The sequence below is a fragment of the Prinia subflava genome, chromosome Z (genome assembly GCF_021018805.1).
Source record: "Prinia subflava isolate CZ2003 ecotype Zambia chromosome Z, Cam_Psub_1.2, whole genome shotgun sequence".
Taxonomy (NCBI): domain Eukaryota; kingdom Metazoa; phylum Chordata; class Aves; order Passeriformes; family Cisticolidae; genus Prinia; species Prinia subflava.
Window position 1 is genome coordinate 8,482,069 of NC_086283.1, and position 25,976 is coordinate 8,508,044.

Below are 25,976 nucleotides of genomic sequence, written 5' to 3' on the forward strand. Positions count from 1 at the left end.
ATAATAAACAACAGCAATGCTGAAAACTCCTGTCGGGCATTTACCGAAAATTATATCTATGAGGCAACCAGTCCAAATAGATGTTTATAAACATTCCTGTTGAGTTATAGCAATGACTATTAAAGTTAAAAGCTGAACACCGCATTAATTGGGTGCTCTCCATTCACAGAGCAAGCGCTGAGCTGTCAGGCATCCTGCATGTTTCATCCTGACCAGAGTGTGCTGTTCCATAATACATTGCATTGAACTGCTCCATCTTAAAGTGAAAAATGATTCAGTTTCCACAGTAACACAGCCCTGGGTTTTCTCCCCTAGCAGCGAAGGTTAACTGGGCTGTCTAAGGCATGTTGGTTTCAGCATGCGAATAAGGGGAAAAACAATGAGGAGCTAAGACCACCGCAGTACATTTTAGTTACTGTAAGGGCACAGCCAGAAAAGCACCAGCATCCTAGAGTTAAATGCTCTTTTATCTGTCTTCTCTACCTTATGCTTACTGCTAATGCTGGTGCCTAACAATGCACATAACATCCTGGCTTTCCCATGAACTCTATACAGGTCTTTATTAGCCAACAACGTAAGGGGAAACCTTAACAAGCCTTAACCTTGACCCCACATGCTTTGCATCCAATCCTAGAGATCATGAGCTCTCACAATTTTCACTAACATTCATGATCATGAGCTCTCATAATTTTCACTAACTCACTAACAAGAGTTCCAAGTGCTTAGCATGATCTGTATTACACTAGGCCCTCAAGTGAGGTCACGTTTTCAGTAGGAAAAGTGCAATGTAGCCTTACAGCTCATCTCAGGTATACTACAGGCTGAAAATTAGCTTCTCCGGGAGGAAAGAGTTGGGTAAGCTCTGTTCACTGAAGTATTGTGCCATGGTGACAGATCCTTCCATTGATGCTCAATGATGAGAAAAACTATGAGCTGATTTCATGAACAGGGCCTTTTAACAGCAGATGGATTTCTAAAACCTAAAGCCCTTCTTGGTTCAGAGCTGTATGGACCAAATCAGATGAGTTTTGAGCATATCACTGTGAGAGCTTGCTTTATGGACCAAAACCACATTGTATTTGGCACAGCTTTAAAAATACTCTGAGAGATGCAAATCTCCCTGATGCCTGTTCTGGAGTATGGTGGTCCTCAGTTTCAAAGAGAAATTCCTAGGAGGAAGGCTTGAGTAACAAAACAGTTTCTCTCTTCTGCTCTCAGTGGTGCTTCCAGTGCGGACAGCAGTAGGAGAGGGAGGAAGAAGTCTAATAGGTAAAGCTAAGTCTTCATATTCCTCCATACACAGAGGAATATGAAGAATATATATCCAGAACAGGGGGGAGAAAAAAAATCAGGAAAGAACTACAAAAGGTATTTAACCTGTTTTAGCTCAGATTAAGAGATGGATTTTGAAACCAACCACTCATTAGTCCTCATCTCCCACGCTTTGGCTGTGTGGTGGAGCAGTCACAGTGACACAAAACTTTTGAGGATGATAATTACCAGAAGACACACTCCAAGGGCACATCTTATGCAATCCAACCATAAGGGGCATCTCAATCCACAGGCACAGGCTAAGCCAAACTGAAGTAAAACCTTTTAAAATGTGTAGTGTGGATACCATCTCCTTAGGCAGAAACTCTTACTCTGCAAGTCTGTTCCTATTGGACATGACCACTTGTCAATGTGGACATAGCATAAAGTGTGGAGAACATAGACTAAAATAAGAAGAATACTAGCAACTACATTGTTTTGCTTTAAAAGCAGTGAATTATCAGTACTTTTGAACCTCACCATGGTTGGGTTCCTTTCTCAAGTAAAATACTCCAATGCAAGATTTTTAAATACACTCAACACGACAGAATATGAAGTGTGCTTTTTCTATAGACTGGCTTTAACAACTTTTACACTGAAGATCCTGAAAACAAAATTTTTACTTTGATGTACTTTCAGAGAGCAATAAACCCACTGACTTACTGCTTATAGTGATGCAATTATTCTCCCTATTTTTGTCTCAGGCTTTGGAAGAATGTCTCACACCTTGACAACCTTTTTCCTGTCATAAGTTAGCTAACTCAGTGATCAACGATCCAATGCATTTTCACGGTTCTTTGTCTCATTCTGGAGAAATACACCCTAATAGATGGATGAAATTGTTTGTCTTTAGTTCTGAATGTGGCAGGGAACTAACAGAATTATTCTCTTGACTGTGAGAAAGGCACTTCCTGCTAGAATAGAACATTGCTTATTAAAAGTATGACTCATCATGATGCACTTTTACTGAAATGCCGCCAAACAACACAGACGTATCAAACTACGTTAAGCTGTTGCCTTGGCAAACCAGATTGAGACGTGCTAGGATTAATACTTTTCCCAAGCCTCTTATGCTTTAATATCCTGTTTCTTAGTAAAGTGGCAACCAATATTTTTTTTTATCCAATTATTTGAGATAAGGGTTGGACTTCTTATAAGGTGTTACCTGTGGTATATGGTCAGGTTAGGAAAGAAAAAAACCTCTCTTTACCTCTGAGTCACAGTTGGAAGTTTCTTAAAACTCAACTGTTTAATTTTTTAAACAAAACTGTCTGACTTTGCACTGAAGCAAATTTAGAATTCTCATCTGATCCCTTAAGGTGGCTCTCCCTAAGGTGCTTCTGCACTGACAGTGCAGTCATGGGAGAGCTGATGTGTGCTGGTAACTTCTTAAATCTCTCCAGCTGTGCCAGAATGTCATATGAATCACAGCCTTAATGTTCATGACCTGACCTGCAGAACTCGTGACTGTTGTGACATATCCAGGGCCAACCTGTTTGCTGAAATACCCATGATCCCCACAGACATTCCCACACAGAATCCCACAAACTTCAGATTCATTATATCCTTCTCTACTGCCCATGTCCCTGTCAAGCACATTTAACCACCTCTTAGTGAACTGTATCACCAGTAGATACATGTTTAGAATGTTTGGGGTGGATTGGGGATTGACATGCTTGTTATTCCAAACATCTTTAATGCTTTTCCTGAATGGCACAATATGAATATACAAAGTAAGAGTTTGAGTCAGCACAAGTGGAATTAGGTACGTGATATCAAACTAGATGAAACAGATTTTAGCAGTAAGTTGTATAACTCAGTGCAACAGGTTTTTACTCATTCTAAAACCATGTTTTCGTTCCTTCCTCCCCCTCAGCATCCAGATGGGTGGGAAAAAAAGCATCATAACCATACAAGTGCAGTACAGCAACTGGACAGGTTTCATATGTCATTTTTCCTGTATCATTTTGGACAGCCTCTAGTATGCCAGCTTCTGAGAGGGGTACTAGTTAAGTCTGAGGAGAGTAGAGGACAGGAGAGTGGTATGTTTATTCTTTCACGTAGCTTTGTAGAACTCAAGAGGACAGTAAACATACCGATTATTTGCATGGATGGTTCCACATCTGTTGTGGCTTCTTCCAACAGTGACAGCAGTTTGGCTGATAGTTGATGGACCAATTCAATGTTGCTAAACAAGCCATCCACGTCAAAGCGAGCAATCTAATGGAATACAAATATTAAGCAGCTACTGACAAAGGATAAAGAAGGACATTGTGCATTACTCAGCTTCTGTTGCTATGCCCTGAGTGTTAACACTCCAGGAAGCACCCCTTCTGCAAAACTTCATATAAACATCCTCCTTGTGACTTCAAGGACACATACACCGTTTTCACATTGGTTGATGCAGTTGACAAAGTATCTGTTATCGAGTGCTTTTAACCTTACTTTGAACTAACCCTAATCTGAAACTGTTTATCTAGGAAGGAAATAAATATTATCATCTGAATAACTAAAAGATCCTTAGCTGGCTTTGAAATGTTTGTTTACTTTCCCACTGGGGAAAACAATAGCTGACAGTGGGTTTGATTCCCTGATAACCACTCACTATCAGAGGCCCTACATAAACTGAGAGCTTGGCAGTGTGGTGCCAGCTACCAGGTACAAAGACTTCTGGATGGTGCCACTTTAAGTTAGTTGTCCTATAAATCCAAAGTTAAGATCATAAAACTTCCACTAAAACAAACACATTTACAATTCCGGATATTAATACAACCTAAAGAACTTACAGAGACTGGGCACACTACATGGACTACAGAGAATTGTATCAATTTCTACCAACAGAAATTTTGGTTCTGTTATCTGTGAATTTGGTTCTGTCCTGTGTCCCTATTCATTTCAGATGAAGTGAAATATTTTCAAGACACATACTTTTCATTGCACAGCAGGGCAATAGTTACTATTCGGAGACCATTGGCGATAACCAGTGGTAATGTGCTCATAGTGAGAACAAAGACAAGACCAATTTCATTACCTGTATCAACACTCTCTGAACCTACCTCTGCATTTGGAATAGAATTGCTGATTTACATAGCAGCTTACCACTTGCCTGGAGGATCAAATTGCATACTATTGTAACAAAATCCGAAATACACTTTCAGTACTGATGCAGTTAATTTCTTTATAAACATTATAGGGGCTAAAACATGTTTTATCCATTTGGAAATACGAAACAGATTCATTGCTAGACCAATTTTCTAAACACATTACAAACTTTCAATATGGTAGTTTATTGGAGAGCTACCATTAGAAACATATTCCGGAAAGCCTTTGAAAAATGCAGAGGTTATTAAATTAAGACAGTTATAATCTCTAAATTACTTTTCCTGGATACATCTAGCACAGGACTTCTGACCTCCTTTCCCGCATGTCTACATGGTATTTGGAACTATGTTGTGCATGGACACTTCCATACATCAACACAGTGACAAAGGACAGAATCAAAAAGAATGTTTTCAGTTGGGTGAAAAAGAGCAACAGAATACGGCACATTTGTCAAAAAATCCCAGCGAGTTCAACCAGGGAATATTCTTGCTCGGTGCTCGCCAGGCTGGGGAGGAAGTCAAGTGGAGACTACTTCTAAGTGGATGAATGAGTGAGGGAGGAAGAAGTCAAGAACTCCTTAAAGTTATGTCAGCAGATGCCAGCTCTTCTGAAAATGTGTTGGAACAAATTCTGACAGAGTTTTTAGGAAAGCAAAAAGGTCCCACAGGAGTTTTAACAGCACAGGTTAAGGGGCACTGCCAATGTCACCTAAAGACACTTTGGCCTCTGCACCTGTATTTTGTCACCAGTTAAATACAAAACCCTACATAAAGAATATGTGGGTTAAGGTCTGTTTAAAATTATTTTTATTCTACTTTTACAGCAGATGTCATTTCTGCAACTTCTGAGAATGCTATGTTTCAGGCCTCACAAACACAAATTTTCTCTGCACAATCTCCTCTATTCCCAGCACTATTTTTCTACAAATTGAAATACTGTTGAGGAAAAGATGCTCTTTGAAGTCTCAACTGAAAAAGAAAATAGGTATTGGCCTAATAAGATCTTTCCCATGAAAGGTAGTTTATGAGCCTTCTTTCTTAAATGTACCTCTTTTGTGTGGAATACAAATTTCCCAAGTCTTCACTAGTCTGTCAAGCATGGTATTTATCCACCACAGCTGTCTGAAAGGCTAGATAAAGTTATCTTAACAACTGAATTTTACCTTGATGCAGATGTTCATGCCATTATGGTAAAAAACTTCATTTTGGAGATACCATTAAACATCTGCCATGGCATGTAACAAGGGTTATAACTACAGAGCAGAAGGGAGAGCTGGAAGCTGCTACAACAGCCCATAGGCAAGGATGTAATATCCCAGCTGACCTCTGGACAGGTACTTCGATGTAGGCTTTACTTTACCCAAGTGCAGCACAAGTCAGGAGCATATCTGACCGTCCACTCTTTTCACCAGAGCCCTGACACATCAAGTTCTGGAGCACTGGCTCCAGACCCACTTCCAGCAACATGTCACTCTTGTGCTGACACTTGTGCTTGCATGGAGATTGTCCGCAAGCAGAACGTGGCTGAGTTGAGACCTTGCCATGACCACCTCCTCCTCTGCCCCCGGCACTCACCTGCTTGTTTCTCAAGGGCTGAATCACTTCCTTGATGCAGAGATCCAGGTCGCTGATATAGTCCTTCTCTGTCTGGATGAGTTCCGCAATGATTTTCACCCTCCTGGCCATCATGCGCCTGCTGACTTCTTCTTCACCCTCCTGTGGTGGGGTGGCAGGGGTTGAGGACACCTCCTGTGGAGCCATTTTTTCTGTTTAAAAGAGGGAGAGATTTGTGAGGAGTGTCGTAATTCCACATGCTCGCCCAGCTTGCCCTGCCTGACCATAGGTGGTGGACAAATGGCCATGGTGAGCAGGAAAAGAAGTGTAAGAAATGGCAAACCCAAATCAGGCTGAGTGTCATCCCATCTCCTTTTAAAAGTGGACAAGGGTATGCCAAAGCAAGTCATCCATTTGGCATTGAGGGGATAACCCATCATTGGCTCCCCTGGCTTAGATGTCATGTATCATGCAGAAATTTTCTATGGAGCATCGGAGAGTCTGATTCTTGTCACACTGAAATTCAAAGGTAGCTGATGCCCTTCTACTCCTTTGAGAACACATTCATGGTCTGACATCTATTATGATTTGGAAGATGAAAAAAAAAAAGTGCTCCTGTGAAAGAAAAAGGCTGTTTACCATAAAAAAATCTTCACAATAATAACCTTTGTTCTGTACAATGTAACGTTGAGTCTATTCATGGGAAATTGAGGACTGCAAGTACTGGATGACAAACTTTCAAGTGAAGACAAAGAAAGCAATGATGATGAATCCTCCAGCTCTGTTTACAAATAAGTTTTTGAAAGAGACAAAGGAATTCAGGGAAAATATGGGAAAACCTTTAACGATCAATAACAACCATTTCATGGGACAACAGAGATCACTGGGATTAGGACATTCCTCATTGTTTTTCAGTACTTAACACCTAGAATATCTGATTTGTTTCAAATACATGAAAATGCAAGCGACTCTTCTACAGATGGGTAATTTATGTACATTACAGTACATGCACACAAGCTACTTATCTGTAATGATGGTGTTCCCACTTGCTGGTCTGTAAGCCAGCCTGCAGAGATCCATGTCAGCTGTAAAACGGGCACTGAATTTTATCTGTGTATACTGGCAATTTATATTTTTCATTAAGAAACACACACACAAAACCCCAAAACAAACAAATGAGCAAACAAACCAAAGTAAAATATTTCAGAGGCTATTCTGGTGTTTTTCTGCTAGCCACAAGATGGTGCAGAGTACCAGCAAAGATGGACATATCATTAGTGTGCTTAAGTCTGCATTACTCAGGCTGAGCTTTGACAACACCGGCTTTTATTTCCCAGCAGCAAAGGATGGGAATCTCTGCTGACAAACAGACTGCTACACCTTCATGTCAACTTCTTGTAGGGACTGAAGGTACTGAAGATACTGAAGGAGGTATTAACATGCAGTATCAGGTGCTTTGCTCACTGATTACATTGCAGCTATTTGAATTGATTGTTAAGGGTAAGTCATAAGCACTCCAGTGAGCATCAAACACACAGCTGGTCTGTACAGTACGAGCCAAGGTTGTAGAGGATAATCCACAGCTGGACTTGTGGGAGCCAAGCAGCATTCAGAACAGAGGGCTTTGAGCCATCTTCCAACCAGAGGTGTAAAATACAATAAATCCAATGTAAGATCTTTGCCCACTCCTTCTACAATAATGCTGACCACTAATATTCAGAAAAGACATGTTTGTTATTAATGATCTCCCACCAGGTTTTCAAGTGAGACTGATGTGACCACAGATAGTTTTAACTAGTTGCTTTTGGGACTGCAGCTCTCTCTCTACACCACTAATTTTAAACAGTGAGGACAAAGAACCTCAACAGACCTGGGTGGGGGGATGGAAGGCAGAGGAGTAGGGGAGCTGTTTTCTCAAACTTTTTGTATTTAGATACACTTTTTAGCTTGGAGTTTTTAGCCTTGAAGTTTGTGTATAACACAGGCATGAACATTTTGTACTCAAGTTTGTACAGAGACATTAAAACAGAAACATGAAGAGGATGTCTCCCCTCTGCAAGGCCTTGGCTATCAGAAGAATTTTAGGCTTAACCTTGCCCTGGTGAGTTTGTGCTGGTGTGCATGAACTGCACAAGAGCTTGCACTGCTGCAGAGTTCATCAGGTGCTGTGTGCTGGGTATTACAGACTCTGCCCTTTAGTGAGGAGAAGATCAAAACTGATACCAGTATCACTTCACAGCTCCCTTGGAGAAATTTCCTGCTAGGGCTGCAGAAGGGGACCACCTTGCCTACTGCTGCCATGCTAAAGCAGCAGATACTTTTTCTTTTAAAAACTTACAGTATGTAACCACATTTATAAATTCACAAGGAACCACATGAACAATCCATTTCTATTCTATTTTTGCACCAAAATCAGGATTTTTCTTGAGAGTGGGTGTAAAAATGTTTGCATGCATGTAACTGTGTGCAAAGAGTTCAGGGCAACTCCTGAGAAAGCACAGAGAGGAAGATCTCAGAAGTATTGTTTTGTCTCAGACACAGATGTTATGATATCAGATGGAATTTTAAGGTAAAAACAAGATGCTGTGCAAAAGAACTTTCTAATCTTTTATACTGGTGGCAGTGGAGGCCATTATATGAGCAAAATAAAGCCACTGTATTTCACTTCAGGCTGGAAGTCACAATGCCTCGAGAGGCTGTTCTTTCAGTTTGTGTCATTAGAAAGCCCTGATCAAATTTGATTCTTGAATTATGTCAGGGCTCATCTATTATCATTATTGCATGATAGATAATAATGCCAGGAAAGAAAAACTATTCTCAACAGGAAGAAATAATCACAAGAAATATCAGTTAGATACTGTTTCCTTACAGAAAACATGTTTTTTAATAAATGTTTCCTTTTGTTAAATGTAATATAATTTTCCATTTTTACTCAATACATTCACTTTTTCATTTCAGGCATATCTGTCTCTACAGAATGCGACAGCAAGATCTTGAAGTGATGATTACAGCCAAAACGTATGATTTCATGTTCAGCTGATTGCTTTTGACCAGTCTGAGAACACTAGTAGTTTGCGGAAATCCTTGTGGAGTAAGTGCAAGTTTAATGAATGCACAAACAGTGAGTGCATATCTGGAATACAATCAGACTCATTTCTACCTGGTAATGTGCACCAACCCTGGAACAGCTGAAGAGAGGATTAGCAGGAAAAGTCATCCCTGAGGATTAACTGCTACAGTAAGAATTTGACTCATTCGTCCTCAGAGATACCAGGTATAGAAAAATTAAAAAATAGTCTGTTGAATAATTATTCAAACCATTGCATCTTAAGCCCAGTTTACAAAAAACTAACTGCTGTTTTTACTAGACATAAGAATAAAAAGTAGAAGGCAATGTTTGTAATTAATGCTTTTGTGATGTCAGCTATCTGCAGGAGTTGCCTTTCTGGAGGACATTCCTTTGGAGATGACTTGGGTTTTTCAACTATGTATTGAAGTACTTGTCTCTAGCTGCATGAAAAAGAGGTTCATTATGTGATGACAAGAAAGGAGCCACATGTCTTACAAAAACAGTTCCTTGCAAGCATGAAGTCTAAAGATGTTCCCCAGATGGAGACATCCCACAATGTGGTGGAGGAACAGAGCTTGCAATGTGCAAATGCAGCTGCTCTCTTCTCGGCCCAGGGAAGGTACTGGGGGACTGTTCCAACCTGCCTAAAGGGAGGAGGGGCACGTTTGCCTCAACCCACAGCTGCAGAAAGGAACCAGGTTCTAAACATACCTGAAAGCAAGATTAAAACACAAACGAGGTTAAATGTTAGGATCCAAAGTGATAATGCAACTTTAGTTTTCACAAAAGAGGAAAGAGAGAGAGAAAATCAGAAAAGTAAGAGAATGCCAGAATAATTACAAGAAGCACAGGAAAGGGGTTACCACCATCATGGGTCCAGTGCTGGTCTAGAGAGTACGATCGGGGAGATCCGTGTGGGTGCAATGGGTCTTCCTCTGATGAAGGCTCTCCGAGAGCAGTCCAGTGACCCAGTGAGGGAGCGGGGCCACAGCAGCAGGACCACAGCGGGACGGGGAGCATGGGCGGCCTCATTGGAGCAGCCAGGACAGCAAAGGTTCCAGCACTGTGTAGATTTTTGCAGCGCAGCCCCCGGTGACAGCTTAGGCACTTGCTTTCAGAGGGTTTTGAGAGTGGCAATCGTCACATCCACTTCATAAAGCTCATTGGCTGGCTCCCTGGTGTATCAAAAAGTTTCCTGCTTGCTCCCTTAATGTATCAAAAGTTTGCGGCTCACTCCTTCGGTGTATCAAAAATCTGCTGCTCCCTTAGTGTGTCAACTACAAGCTCTATTAATAACTTTCAACAGGATGCCTCCTTTTCTAAACTAAAGCAGTTTCTAAAGTTATTGTTAAAGGTAATTTAATACTTTAATTTTCAAACCTTAGTTCTCAAAGAGGTAATGGAGAAACATTTTTACTCGTTCACTACAGGGACCCACAGCAAGCGACCAGAGAAGCCATCACAGGCCTGCAAGATCTCTGTGCATAAATCTCCCTGGTTTTCATGCCTAGAGAGTGAGCAGCTCCAAGAGGTCTGTTCTATCCATCCTTTCTCTGCAGGTAAGATGCTCTGATTGGATATTATATTTGCTCTTGGTGAGGGGACCCAGATTTCTCCCCATCCAGTGCTTCCCATGTGTAACCAAAGGTACTAGCACAGAATATAGGAACAAGTACAGTGATGCTGGTGGAGTGAGTTACAGACCTTTTTGTTACCTAGGCAGCCTTTGAAAGATGCCAAAGGAACGTGAGTTCTGCATTTGCACTGTGCAGATACGAGGATTTTGCCTGGCACAAGGGACTGGTGAAGGCATAAGTTATCAAGGTATAACAAATAAATTACAGAATTACTGTGTTTTCACACATGAAACATGAGTCTTGTATTACCCTGGATAAATTATCCCTCAGTGAAAGCAAGTCCTCAGATAGCCTGTACCCTCAGATAACCTAGCTATTACACATGGGAATGTACACCAGCTTTTATCAGCTAATTTGGGAATGAAATGCAGGCAGCCAAGCCCAGAGCCTGCTGCCATGGCAGCTTTCCTCTCCCTCCTCATGCTGTCGCTCTGGCTCTGTTCTCTACACCCCTGCATCCACTGCAGGGGCTGGGAAGGCTGCAGGGCACTGCGACTGGGATCCATGGAAGTGAGGGAGCCTGAAACAGGACAAGCAGTGGGGAAGGATGGAGTGTGACTCTATGTGCAGACAAAGTGCATCACATTGGATATCACATTGGATATCACATTGGATAACACACAAGAGATTTACTCCAGATGCCACTCCCCTTGTGAGGGACCACATGGGGTGTCCCTACAGTTTCCACCATAGTTCTTACAGTGTAACAATATGGTAAAAACGGTGCGAATTAGAACACTGAAGACCAAGTTGGGCACTGAAGTAGAAAAGTATTGGGAGGGGCTTGAGGAAAACCTTTTTTTTTTTCCTTTTACTGAGAGGCTTATAACAGCAGCATCGTTCAGGAGCGGGTTTGCCAGTGCACAGGCTGTGAGCAACACATGCAAAAAGCCCCTCTTCTGAAGCCAGGAGGAAAACACTGCAGGACCAGAATGACCTTGCACCCGTATTCCTGGGCAACAGGCTTGCTTATAAAATCTGTATCAGAGACTTCCGTGCAATTAGGTCATTCGATCTTTGATCATTTCTCTGTTCCATAAGGTACAGAGAGTATTTACATTCAACACGCAGGTTCTTTCTTCAACTCCTTGACAGCAGACCGCTCTAATTATGTGTGTGCTGACAGGACTACAGAGAGCTCCCATGTGACCGCGGTGGAAGGGAAGAAAGCTTATCATCAGGTGACAGAAGAATGCCCTCATTGTTAGCGCCAATACTTACAAATAAACCTTTCCATGGTGTCACATACCGGTATAAATGCACCACCCCCATGGCACTGAGCTAATGCGTTAATAAGGCAGGAACTGAGGAAGGGTTGTACCTCAACCACTTAGTCTGGGACACAAGCACCTCAAGATTTGGCATGGATTAGCTGTATGAACTGTGGGCTGTGCGGCCCACAATGCAAAGTATCCCAATTAATAAAATGTTTGCTAATATGCCCAGAGGAGGATCTGTAACTCTCCTTGTGTCCCAGTCTTCCCTTTAGCTGCAGTTCCCTGTTCTGCTGTGGCAGCTCCTAAAAATCCTCGGCCCCACAGCAGGGCTTGGCTGTGCTAAGTGCTGTGCAAACACTGTGGCACAAAATGGATTCTGCTCTGAAAAGATGAGCTCGCTTCCCAGCCTGACAGACACTGCAATAAGTTCAAGGAATAACTCCAGCTTTATTGCAGCACAGGTTAGCAGAATTAGAATCCCCGGGCCTAAATTTGCATGGGAGAAAATAGAAGTATTTGTTAGATCGTGACTTCTCATCACAGGGCACAGGGGGGAGAATTTTCATCGAGCCATCTCCTGCACTTCAGGAAATAATCTGAAATTTTACTCTTTACTGTACTTTAGCAAACCAGCTGCTCCACAGATCAATACTTTCTGCAGTGAAATAAGATATTATCTGCATTGTAGTCCATAGAAAGTTAGTCAGTACAGCACAAAGCAAATAAGGAACTGGGGAGTAGCACAGAGGATCTTTACATCTGGTGGGAGGTGCAAGAAGCTGAGATCATGGGCAGCCCAAGCAGGAAGGAGTGGTGTGCTCTGCAAGCAGGGAGGATGGTGGGATGCAGAAAGGTGCCCTGCTTGAGATGGAGCAAAGGTGGATGGGTTGCCTCTGACTGGGCTTTTGTATACCAAGGGATAGTAGCTTATACAAGAATTCGTATAATTTTGCTTGTTTCTGCATCATTACTGGTTCTACTTACTTCTCATAGCTACATTAGACAGAGAAAACACATGGCATTCAGGGTTCAGACACAAGCTCTGAGGCAGTGTACTGTGGCAGCTGCGTGATTTGAATCACTGTCTAATACAGGTATTAGACATTTTAAACTGAAGTGTGTGCAAATCATTTACCAGGGCAGTTGACCCATTCACAGCCAAAGTTGTAAGGGAGTTAATATGGAATAATTTCTAAGACAAGGTGCTTTTTTGAGGCATGAATTGTCTCGCTGAGCACTGCAAATGTGATCTCTGATTCCTTCAGGAAACCCACCACTTTCTATAGCTCATTTTTCACAGCAAGCACTAGTCTGGCATACAGTTATTAACAAAACCCAGCAATCTGCCCAAAACCGAACAGACAGTGAACTATGCTTTAAATACCTTTTCACGGTGTGCCCTTTTTAGTTAATAGCATCTATCCCCATGACATACTGTATGTTAATCTGCCCTGATCTTGCAAACATTTATGTGCCAAGAACTGCATCAAGCAAACTCCTTTTATCGAAATACACAGGTACTCACAGATTGGAAGCTTTGGGTTAGTTCAAAGACTGAGCCAAACATTCATACAACACATAAATATTAATATAGTTACTTTTACAGCTGCTACTGATGGATTTTCACTGTAGAAAAGATAACTCCTACCAGCTAAACAGCTATAGATAATACATTTGAAAATAGATGCTAAATATCACTTTTTATTTTGCAGCTTCTTCATTTCTCTTGAAAGAACACACTTGCAGAATTTTCTAGTAAATGTAAAGCAGAGCAATGCATAGAAATGTCACAGGAGCTCTTCCTTAGCTCTCATAATGATTCTTGATATTATTTCTGTGTCTCCACCACAGATGCTAGTGAATATATCTTCCTCTACCCCACTCTTCCCTCTTCAGAGAAGTAATGTCCAGTTGATGGAAGAAATATATATGGCCTGATCAAGGTATTCCTGGACTTTTCCAAGTATGTAGAGTACAATCTGAGTTCTAAATGACTGCATGGCTTTAACATGAACCTGACATTTGATGGCAATCACCTTATCTTCCCTTATCTAGAATGAGGCTGGCAGGCATTTGGTTATCGCACAGGATGAGCTGAAGTTACAGGCACGAATGTTGGCCAAGCTCTTTGAGAATATAATAGTTACTTTGCATCTTATTTCCTTTTTAAAAAGAGTACAGTCAGGAAGCATTGCATGGCCATTCACACCAGATAAGCCATCGAATAGATGCATCTACTATAGTCATTAACCAGGAAGATGCTTTCCTGTGTCTTAAGGAATCCTTAATTTTAAAGTGAAAAACACTTGAAGAGGTTTTCACCTTTGGCAATGTTATTGTGCACTGCTGTTTGTAGACTGACAGAACAAACCACCTCGATTACCCTGGAGATCTAGGCTCTTTCTCACTCTTCATAGAGAACATTGGTTTACTGTATAAAACAAAACTTAAAAGAAATCCAAGCGCAGAAATTGAATTATGAGGAGTTTTTATGTCTGACTGCTTACTCTCTTGGGCTTTTTGTTTTGTCTTCTTTACAGGCTTTTATTTGGGGGCCTCTATTTCCACCACAATGAGCTGCATTTTGAGCATATCCTTCAGAGCTGCTGGAAATGGCTGTGGAGGGGAACAGCCCGATTCCTACTCAGGGAAACCTTTAGAGTTTGCAAGGGGGTGGAAGGGCCCTTGGAGAGGTGCCTCGTCCCTGCTTCACCTTGCACAAATGTGCTGCAATGCTGATGTAGGCGCCGGGGTGTGTAAAGACACATTGGTCCCTGTGCTCTGCCTAGGCTGCCTGCCACTAGCACAGATCGGAATCCTGCAGCCCCTGACTTTTAGCTGTGCCACACTCACAGATTTCCTTCTGCAGAGTTTGCTGCTGTTGCATTTCTCATATATCCTTGTCTGTGCTAATACCTACCCCAGGTCTGCAGAATATATGTCAGAGAATATATTAACAGGAGACTATAGAAGAGAGGCAACTAAACACAGAGCTTTTCACACAATTCCTATTGGAAGCAAGTGCAAATTACCATTTGTATCTTTTACAAAGCATTTACCACTCTAGGGTGATCAGAAAGTCCCGACTAGATGACACACAACAAACTAGCTGTCACCAACAGAGCTGCTGGGTTTTCCTAACAAGAATGGAAAGCTCAAAAGCTTCCATTTGAGCAAAACCACTTCCTTCACCTTGCAGAGAGCTGCTTCGCATCCAAGGGCTACAAGAAAAATGCAGAACATAAAGGTGTACAACCACAGCACATCGTCAGTGTTGGCAGGTAGCCAACATTAGGTCCGGGATCCGTGATCGTTATCAGATTCAGGCACATCTACCTCAGAAAAATTTGATCCAGGTCAGGCCTTGGCACACAACTGCACTTCTATGGCGACTGCAAATATACTTTATAGGAATTTCTACTGCTTTTGTATTTTCACTCTGAGGACAGGCAACTTCTAATCCAATGCAAAGCCTGCAGGTACCTTGTTAACCCATCACTGTTTTTCTCAAACAAATGCAAGCAAACAGAGTGAGCTGATACCAGACCGTGCTTTGCAATACGTGGCCCTGGCGGTCTCAGCAGCTGGCAGGAGCTGTAAAGCTGGATTTACTGTCTCCTTGGACTGCTGCCATAAACATAACCTCACACTCTGCCATGACTTCCTGGGCTTCCACAGAGCCTCTGCTTCAGATTTTAAACAGGAGACATTCATGGTTTGAATATGGTTGATGCAGGACAGAAAGATTTCACACCTTTTTGCTGGATATTTCTCTGATAACCTTGCCCTCACCTGGGCAACCCCATTCACGAGTTAAAATCTGCTGTTCTGATGGGACATGTGCCAGGAGCTTGTCACAGCAATCCATGCTTGTGCCCTGAAACACCCCTGCCAGATTCCTGAATCATTAACTGAGTATTTTTCACCTTCTCATTGATTAGCTATCATGAGGAGGGAATAGCACAATTGATGAACCTCTCTGTTCTCAGCATATGCAGTCCCCCTAGAAAACCTGTTATTTTCAGGCTTATTGTTTTATTTTCTGCTTTTATTGTCTCTCTGAAGCAATGCTACTTCCTAATTAAGTGCATCAAAACCACAATACAGCAATCCAAAGTATTTTTCTATTTTATTTCCTCATAAAGGATTATGGTTGCAAGAATGACTGTCACTAAGCAGTTATAGCACTATTAGTAATACACGCTTAAGAGTCTAATAATACTCAAACCCTGTTGTTCATGACTCTGGAAACCCACAGAAATTCATCAGCTGATATTCCAGAGCACTCCCAGAAATTGCCACTCACATTCTTCATGCTTTTCCTCAATTTGTGGCATCGCATTTAATTTTTGATTGACAAGCCCAGTGCTGACATACTTTACTACAACGTGTGGTCCATATGCAATTCTGTTATTTGAAAAGCAACTCTCTCCATAATCACAGAATGGTATAATTTGCATCAGTATATCCATCCAAGCATGTATTTGGACATACTTTATTCCAGGCTTGTACAATCTATACAACAGTTTACAGACCACAATATTTTTTAATTGACAAAAAAAAAAAAAAAAAAAAAAGCCCTTGATGCTTCTAATGACTTGGCACATACCCCACTTAATACGACAGCCAAAGACAGATAGGATGGAGCCATCCTATATTCACATTACTGTTTGTGTTGCAAATGCATTCTGGTGAATGAGAAAGATTTTGGTTGCATACGAGTTTTGCAGGAACTCACCAAACCCTTCAATTATATTTTGTGTCCCATCTACAAAACACTATTTAGAAATGTTAGGGGAAACATCTCACAGTCTGGAGGTGGGGGCAAGGGTGAGAGGGGCCATTGCTCATTTCAGCTGTGGGTGTGGGGAGGGGAAAGCCGGCCCTTCCCTTCTTTATCTGAAGGCTGCAGTGTGGCGGGCATGGAGACACCATCACAGCTCAGAGCATCCCTGGCAGCAGAGTACCAAATAAGCTTCCCCAGTACCTTGCAATTTCTGGCCGTACTCTGTCCTGTCGGACTGACTCCTCCTCAAGTTGCCGTGGTCCCCGGCGGCGGTGGTGCTCTCCACCACGGGCTCCGTCCTCCTCCTCTGCCCCATATAGAGCTTGTTCCTTAGCAGGGTCAAATTCCTCTTCCTTCCCCCGGTGCCTTCCTTCCCCGGACAGTCCATGCTCGCCACGGACAGCCTTGCGTGGTGATGGTGGTGGCGGGGGGACAACGGCCTGATTTTCGGGGAGCTGACCTCGATGCCTGGGTGAAGGCAGCCTGCTTTGGGCTTGGGTTTGCAGCAGGGCTCGCCGGGCTCCGCAGAGCCCCAGGCTCAGCCCTGCCACCTGTGCCGGAGCAGCCCCACCCCCGGGAAGCTGCCGCCCCGGGCAGCGTTTGCATTCACCTGCCCTGTGTGTAAGCGCGCCTGGCGGGGCCGCTTTCAGAGCCAGCCCCAAACTGCAGCCATTCCCGGGCCCTCTCCCCCTGCAGGGCACGCTGCTCGCCCCGCCGCAGGGCCGGGGTGCCGGCACACAGGAGCGGGAACTGCCTGCTCCCCTCTGTCTGGCAGAGAGATGCCCGAGTGAGGCCCGGCACCGCCATGCTTCCACCAGAGCCCTGCCCTGTCTGCACTGCCGGGTAGCGGGAAGCAGAGGGCAAGGCAAATGGGAAGGGGAGGCCAGCTACCCACTCGACCCTCGCTCCGGCAGCCCGGTCAGGACCCCAGCTCCTTCCATATCAAGTTGCATCTGCCAGTCTCCTGACCCCATTGAGAGGTGTAGCTTTTGGGCTGGAAACTCCGGATCTACAGGTTTGAAAGGTGACCAATCCCCCAGGACAAGGAAGAAAAGGGCTGAGAAGAACATGAAAGCTCCTTTGGGAGGTAGGAAGCAGCATGAAGCTGATGCTGGTCTCAAACCAGGCTCTGTCCCACTTTACACACAGAGAAGCCAAAGCCAAGCTGAAAGCCGGCCAAGGACCTATGAAGGATACCACAGCCAAACATGCTGTGATAGCCAGGGGAGTGGACACCAAAACACCTGCTCATAATACCTCTGGATTAGCCCCTGGAAGAGATCTTATTATCCTGTCTGCTAGCAATGGCCTCTGGCACAGATGTACTGTCTAGTGATCCTCTGTAGCGCTGGTCTAATCAAGCTCATGTCAAAACAGCAGGAGTTGCTGGCATCTAAGCTTGGACCAGACTTATCCTGGGAAGAGCCCCAACAGCCATCATCAGCAATCACTGCCACTGCTGTGATACCCAACCCTTTGGGCCTCGCTGCTGTAGGAAATGCCTGCTGGGAGCCCCATGGTGCAGCCTAATCGGTGTCAATCTCATGCACAATCATTGCCACAGCATCTGCCAGGGGACACAGCTAGTGTCCCTCTGACAGATGCTGGCAGAGTGTTCGTTTGGCTTCAGCACTGCCGCACTGTGTCCCTGAAGGACTGTCTAGTAAAAAACACGCTGGGATGAGACGTAGCAGTGTAAGCTCATTTCCAAGTTTTGTTTTTCTTTACAAAACTGGTCCTGTAATGCAATCTCCTCATCAAAGCCCTTCATTTCTACCCAGTAGTGAAAAGAAGAGGTTATGAAACTGTTAAGCAATAAACTACGTCAAATAGCAGCACCATGCCAGTGCTGCACAAAGTGTCCAGCCCAAACACAATCTGGCAGAGGAATAAAGTGAGGGGAATACTGGGAAGACTTTGTGCTCACACAGAGAAGTCACATATTACATAGGCAATTCATGTGTTACGTCCTGCCTCCTCTTTGGTATTTCCCAAGAAACTCTTTATTCTGCAAGTCAGACCACAAAAGTTCCTTGAACAGCAGAGCAGTGGTGACAGCAGGGAGAGGCGTAGGCAGGGACAGACTGGTGACACACTTGTGACAAGCATCAAAGCTCCAGCAACAAGTAGTACACAGACTAAAGTGGGAGTTGAGGGAAATCAATCAAACCATTTCCTTACACTGGGGACTTTGGGAAGAGCTTTTTTTTTTTAAGCAATAGCTTGGTATTCATCGAGGGTGGTAAAACTGGTTTAAACAGTCACCACCCTGACTGCCCCTTTCTCCAGATGAATTTGTTCCCATTATTGCTGCAGGGTGTAAACACATGCATTTGAGATGAGATGGAGGAACTGATCTGGCAGAAAACTCCTTCCCTCGCCCCTTTTCCCTGGGCTATTTTCCATCTGGATCTGTGCTCCTGATTTGTTCCTCAACCAGCTACGGAAGCAGTTGTGGCAGCATGAAGCAGGGGATGACGCAGGGCACATATGAGCAGCTGTGGGTAGGGCTGATGGTTGCTTAAGCTAGAATTACCCAGAGAAGGTATCTCTCCCCACCAGGATTTTAGTGTCATGCTTCTCAGAAAACAGAGGTGCCATCATTTTATATGAGATTTCATTATATTTATTTAAATTAAAACGATTCAGAGGAGAACTGGGGAACATATTTTGGCCGGGTGAAGGTAGAAGAACAAACTTAATAGAATTCTTGGCATTGTAAGTTCTGACACGTGCAGAGTTACAGCTAAGATAGGATATTGTAAAGTTTGCTCAGGTGTTTATTATGACAGCAGTCTACCCACATGCAAAAGTTGTCTTTCTCTTCCTCTTCAACTCAGTCACAGGGGGCGAAAAGATATGTGTTCATTCAGCAAGAACATTATTACGGGGAAAGCCAGCTGTAGTTGCTGCTGCTGTTGTACTTGGAATGGTTTGCCTGGCTTTAGCCAGCAGCATTATTTTGGAGGCAGCCAGGACCCCAAATCAGGCCTACACCACAGTTCAGAATGTAGATGAGAACTTACTGCAGCCTTAAAATATCTCCTCTGTGCCACCCAACATAGGAAAGGCTGAAAATACCATATCTTCTGTGATCCTCCACATGAGTGGGACATGTTCAGGACTGGTGGCTTCCCTATCGCCTTTGGAGGGAGGGAGATTTGAGACACAACTGGGTTTATCCATCATCATGTTAAGTCCCATCATGGATTTACACCAGTGGCTATGCTTGTGTAATCAGCAGGGGGATTACATAAAAACAATCAGATGTGCATTTGAGCAAGACCCCTATAAACTCTTATTACTGTTTGCTGATATTTACCAACTATAATAAAACGCGGGGTCAGAGCTGTGTGTACTCACTGCCACTCACAACAGTAGGAGGAACCTTCTCTCAATCTCAAATTATTCCTGCTCTCTTCTGACCCGCTACCAACTGGTGGGAAAGCAGTACCAAAGTCACTAATTCGTAAGATATGAAGAAGATTTGGTATCTACGTGGACAAAATGCTCTTTTTACAACAAATGCATATATCTCTTTTACCACTTGGTTATGCTCAGTTCTACAGAGCAAAATGGAATCCAGTTGATGCAAACACTCACAGGAGTTATTTGCACTGAAGCCACCCTGCCTAAGAAACAGAACAGGTGCTGGTGTCAACACAGAAAATATTGGCACTGTGTTCCCCAGCAACTGTATTGGCCACATACAAGAGCTGATTGTTGTATGGTCAATGACAACCTTTATCTCAGTCCTCAGCTATAAATGAACCAGAAGCGCCATAAAGACTGGTGGCCATTAAGTAAGCAAACAGTTATTTGTTTTCTTGTCATACCTCACAGCTGTTACAGAAGATTTCTTTATAACTTAGCATCCCAGAAGTTCTACAAAAAATACCAGTGTGGGTTGACTGCCGTGCCTGGTCCCTTTGAGTGGATGCACAGACCACTGCTGGAGTCCTGTAGCAATGGCATTTCCAAGTTTGGTCACTGCAATGGCCAGCACAAACACCAAGGAAAGTCTCAGTTCCCAGCTGCAGAGTGACTTTGCCAGTTTCACCTATGTAAAAAGATCACATTTGACAGGCAGTGGAGAAACAGAAAGGTACCATGGTATTGCTGCAGAAAGCTGTCCTAGCTTTCCCACAGGTGGAGCATGACAGCAAAGAGTGCAACTGTCTCTGTAGCTCCCCATCTCCATTCAGAGAAGCCTCCGTGCATATGAAAGCAAGCCTGTACCTTGTCACTCAGCCTGTATGCAGGAGTCATAGCAAAGATGTCTTCTGCGGGACAAAAACATAGAGGCTTTGATAAGAACAATCCTGTGTAAGGCCCATTGAGGACTTTGAGAACAGGAAAGTTGCTGGTACGTACACTCTACCTGTTTGCAACAGTACTGGTAAGATAAGAACAGTGTGACAGGTGAGAAAAAAAGCAATAAAAAGATAAGACTTAGGGACAGGTAAAATGGGAGTCTACATGCTGATTCTTCACAATGAATGAATCAAAATTACTTTGAAATATACATAGGAAAAAACCTTCAAACACCTTTCCATAGTACAAAAAGAGAAAAAAGCCTGTCTTGTAGGTGAAAAGTTATTTAGTGTGGCAGTCTCACCTTCACTTCTACTGTTGATCTTGCCAGACTGGTGATTCCTGTGGAGAAACAGGTCTTTAGAAGTAAGTGCACAGTGATAATTTCTTTAAGGCCTGTCTACAGTGTTTTTGTCTAAATATTTGTAGGAAAAATTCATAAAGTACATGCCTGCTGGGGCTCAGGCTAGGCTGTGGATATTTCTAAGAAGGAATGGCTCAACCTTTCAAGCTATGCAATCCATCTCCTCTGACTGCTGTGATGCTTTCTTACTCCAAACAAAGCCTCTGCTCCAGTTTACACACACAAAAGGCTGATGTGTTTTCTGCCTACTGAGGGGGACCCATCTCTCAAATGAAAATACCTGCCAGAGAGGAGAAGGGGTGCTGGGAAAAGGGTCGGCAGGGCTTGAATTGTCCTCGCAGCGTTGTGGATCTGTCACTATCCAGCCAGGGCTTTGTGTAGTAGGTCTGACAGGCTTGGAGCTGGGCCAGCTCCCAAAGAGGGACATCTAAGGGCAGTGCTCCTTTGAAAGGGCTGGGAGGTGAGAAGGAGAGAGAACTTGCCAGGAAACCGAGCAACCCTTTGATTTCTTCGGTGCTACAGCCGTGTAATTTCCTAAGGAAAATAACCTGACTCTGTTGATCAAGTAGATGGCACTGTGATATCAAAGCTAATGAGGAAAGACAAGCAGGAGAGCGAGTCATAGGTAAAAGAACAAGAAGATGATTCTTCATTATTGGTGTGTTTCAATGTAAAGTAAGAGGGCATAGATATTACCAAAATGAAATATTTTCTGTGGAATTCTTTTGAGAACCTTATGTCTGGCAATTCGCAAATCAAGAGAGGAATGGAACCTAAAACTGGACTATGCTGAGCAACTGGAAAGATTTTCCTTCTAGGTCTCTATTTTGCATCATTATAGATTTGCAGCTTCACACTAAAATGTCATATTTCCAGGCAGTATTTTTATAGCTGAACTAGAGCCTTTTTTTTTTTTATGTTCCTATTTGTGCACATTTGTGAAAGAATGAAAGAAAGAATGAACCAGAGAGAATACCATTTAGTGATTTTTGTTTTGTGATGAGGGAGTTGCCTTGGAGTAACAAAGATAAGAGTCTTAAAAAAAAATTAAGCTTCAGTTTATACTCACAAACAAGTTCAATGGGAGTTAGGGCAGGCTGAAAATCCTTGGTTCACAGAGCTTAAAATTAACTCAGTACAGATGCCTAGGAGGGAAGAACTGGACATATCAGACATAACTAGATTCAGTCCTGGTGTCTTGGCCTCTTGACAGGCAAATCACTTTCTAGGCAGAGGTCCAGAGAAGTTAAGTCTGGCAAGCGAATCCTAACATACCTTACCTAACAAAAAGCATGGTTAAAAAAGAAACAAACAGCTTAGACAAAACAGCTCATACAAACAACTTATTCAGGGAAAAACAGGGTGTAAACTTGAAATCTTCCTAACAGTAATGAGTATTATGACTAAATCCAAATTTTGCATAAATACAGAGGATCAGTCTCTTTAAAGCAATTGGGTTACTGAAGTGAGTTCACTACTACAAAACAAGGGTTCATAGTCTGACCCAAAGTACTTAATGTCTTTGGGATAGGAGCCTCTGTTCTTATTCACATTGAGATGGAAAGTAATGTAACCTGATAAACCTAATTCTGGTTACTGAAATGCACAATGATTCCTTTCAGTTAGATGATGTAGTCTTTCGTTGCCATCAGGCATCCATCAGCGAGCAATATACAAATCCGTATGTGAGTTAGCTGCTTGTAGACATCCTCTCTGGACATCCTCTGCCAAACCCAGCTGTGCCAATGAAAGAGGTCACTGACTCTAATGATTCGTCATCCTTCTCCTGCTGAGGACCGTCAGTGCAAAGATCTGCAGGAGTTGTTCATTAACTTGCTTTGGCTGAAAAGCAGCCTGAATAACTTAGTCCAAAGTCCCTTAACTGCTTCAGCTAGCCTTGCCTGGCTTGATCTGCCCTAGGGAGCACTGGTTTCAGCTGATCCATTGGCAGTGGGGGAGATGGTGCTGGCTGAAGAAGTGAGCACTGGCCAGCAGGCCCAGGAGCGGCCTGTTCCACCGAGGTGGCTGGGCAGGGAGGATGCCTGGCTGTGACTTTTGCACACAGGTAGCTGCAAAACAGAAGGCTGGCAGGAACTGATCCCTTCAGATTAATGGTCTTATAAGCCATGGAGATAGAACTTCTATTACAGCAAAATTTAATGATAATGATGTGATCACCAGTCAAGAGCAAATGCACTGAAATAGTACATAGTTGTACTCATGAAATTCTTCAAAGCCTTATTAGGTGAAAAGATGAAAATTATTTTCCTTCAGGAGAATGGGTTTCCTTAAATTATAATATAGGTCATATTTTCTGCACTTAATTTGCACAGCATTTTAATGGGCAAAATATTAATTTTTAAGTGTTTATGTGTGTATATAAAAATTTATCTAAAATCAATGTAAATGTACACTGCAGAGAACAAACTTTTAAAATAAGGACGTCCTTCAGGCTTAGATGGTTATATTGCTGCTGAGTTTTTGCTATACTCCAGTGGCATTTTGCTGGAATGAGATTCACCCCTGTGCAGGGGGCAAGCATAAAACCAAAGCACCATGTAAGTTCTACTTAAGTCTTAAGGACCTGGCTCTAATTCCATTGAAATAAATAGCAATATTTTCATTGTTTTTCAGTGGGAGCTGTTACAAGGTCGATGAATGGGATCAGTCCTATAAATGCCTTTTGCTGGTCCAATTGGAACGATATGCAAGGAGACAAATGCAAAATGCTTGGGAATGAATGTGAAAAAATCCCTTGGCAGTAAAAGACTTGGTAATTCTGGAGAATTTGCTCAAGGTAAATACTGGAACCAAAACATTAATTTGTTTCAAGGACTCAAGGATGGTAGGTCAATTTATTCTAACCAGGGAGCTGGTCTTACCCAAACATGACTTGAGGAGTACTGGGTGTACTTTAGCCATATTCTGTGTAATAAAAAGCACAATACTGAAAAATACAATCAAACCTATTTAAAGCATTATTATTTCTGCAATACTAAAATAATTTTGGATACCTTAGAGTACTAAAACATCATGTTCTCTGCTCTGGTAGCATTAGCAGGGTTTCAGTGTGGTTTTCTGCTGTATCATCTACCCTTGCTAGCTAACATGATGGCATTTATTTATGCAACTAAACAGGGTCTGCGGAGAAACTCGTTTATATTTCATAAATTCTAAGTGCTTCACAGCTGATTTCCCATTACAGATGAGAGAGTTTTAGGTAAGACCATGTTCACAATGCAAGGCAATGGAAAACTCTGAGCTCAGACTTTGTGCATCTTACCGGGACACCTGGCCACTGCAGTGTATTTCACTTTCCAGCTTGTAGAGGGAAATAAATATGAATTACACTCCTACTAGAATTACCTTACACCCATCTGTCAGCTTTGAAAGTGTAAAAATTCTAACTGTACTCTCAGTAAGTGATTTTCAAAGGCTCTGACCTTCCATAAATGAAATCCGGATTCCTCAGAACTAAGCAGAGGTGGAATGCTAGGCCTATGGCACAGGTTTTCCTTTTAACCTTGCCCAATTCAGCAGCAGGCTAACTCAAAGAAAGCACGTAACAGATTTTATTATAATAGAAAAAATGTTATATAGGTTTTCCCTTTTTAATTACTCCTTATGAAAAACAGATTGTTTGCCCTCTAGAAAAACTTAAAGATTTTAGAATTACAGAGACCTGCTGGTATCTGAGGGAAGCCTAGAAGAAAGATGGAGAGGAACTTCTTACAAGAGTATGTAGTGATGGGACAAGGGGGAATGGCTTCTGACTGAAAGAGAGTATGTCTAGGATTAGATATTACAAAGAAATTCTTTACTGTGAAGGTGGTGAGACACTGGAACAGGTTGCTCAGAGAAGTTGTGGATGCTCCATCCCTGGAAGTGTTCATTGCCAGGTTAGATGGAGTTCTGAGCAACCTGGTCTGGTAAAAGGTGTCCCTGTCCATGACAAGGGGGAACTACATGATCTTTAAGGACCCTTCCCCCCAAGCCTGTGATTCTGTGAAGGATTTCACCCCTATGTGTTTAATTCAGGGGAAAACCTTGCTTTTGGTGGACTCAGATGCCAACTCCTTTGGTAAAGTATGAAGTACTATTTTGTAGCTTCTGCAGAAGTGGGCAATGGCCATGCAAAATTACCTCTCTGTTCTCCTGAAGAGAGACATCTATTGTCACAAATACGGCAAGCAGTGGTACAAATCAGAGGAGACCATAGCTTCTTTTTTTCCCCCAGAGCCTTCTTGTAACGGGAAATCCACACACTCGAATACGGCTCCGTCAAAGATGCAGAGCACCAACTGACACATTTCAGAGGAGTACATGGGGGAATGGTAGTGAGACCAGAATGAAAATCTCCTGTTCTACTGTAAAATAATTGTGTCCTTGCTGCACACTGAGCAGACAATCCTGACTCTTGATCTCTCTTTGAAGCTTGATCTACCAAAGTAGTAGAGGGAACAAATAATGAGAAGTAGTTATATGCTGTTTAGATCCGAAGGAAGATACTGACTTAGCCTTTCTGCTGCAAATAAATAATTCCCAATAACATTCAAAATAATGTATAAAGTAATAAGGAAAACATGGAATTATCCTGCATAAATCCTTCAGGGTAAATCATA

General features: G+C 42.7%; 1 protein-coding gene across 1 annotated transcript in view; it reads right to left on the reverse strand.

Moving 5' to 3' along the window:
• Nucleotides 1-17,338, reverse strand: part of ARHGEF38 (Rho guanine nucleotide exchange factor 38) — a 43,500-nt gene extending 26,162 nt beyond the window's left edge. The window contains exons 1-3 of the mRNA XM_063421419.1: nt 16,878-17,338; nt 5,988-6,178; nt 3,408-3,531 (exon numbers count right to left, since the gene is read on the reverse strand). Of these exons, the coding sequence (XP_063277489.1) occupies nt 3,408-3,531; nt 5,988-6,178; nt 16,878-17,064 (502 nt within the window). The 5' untranslated portion in view covers nt 17,065-17,338. The remainder of the gene's footprint in view (nt 1-3,407; nt 3,532-5,987; nt 6,179-16,877) is intronic.
• Between the last annotated feature and the right edge of the window lie 8,638 nt (nt 17,339-25,976).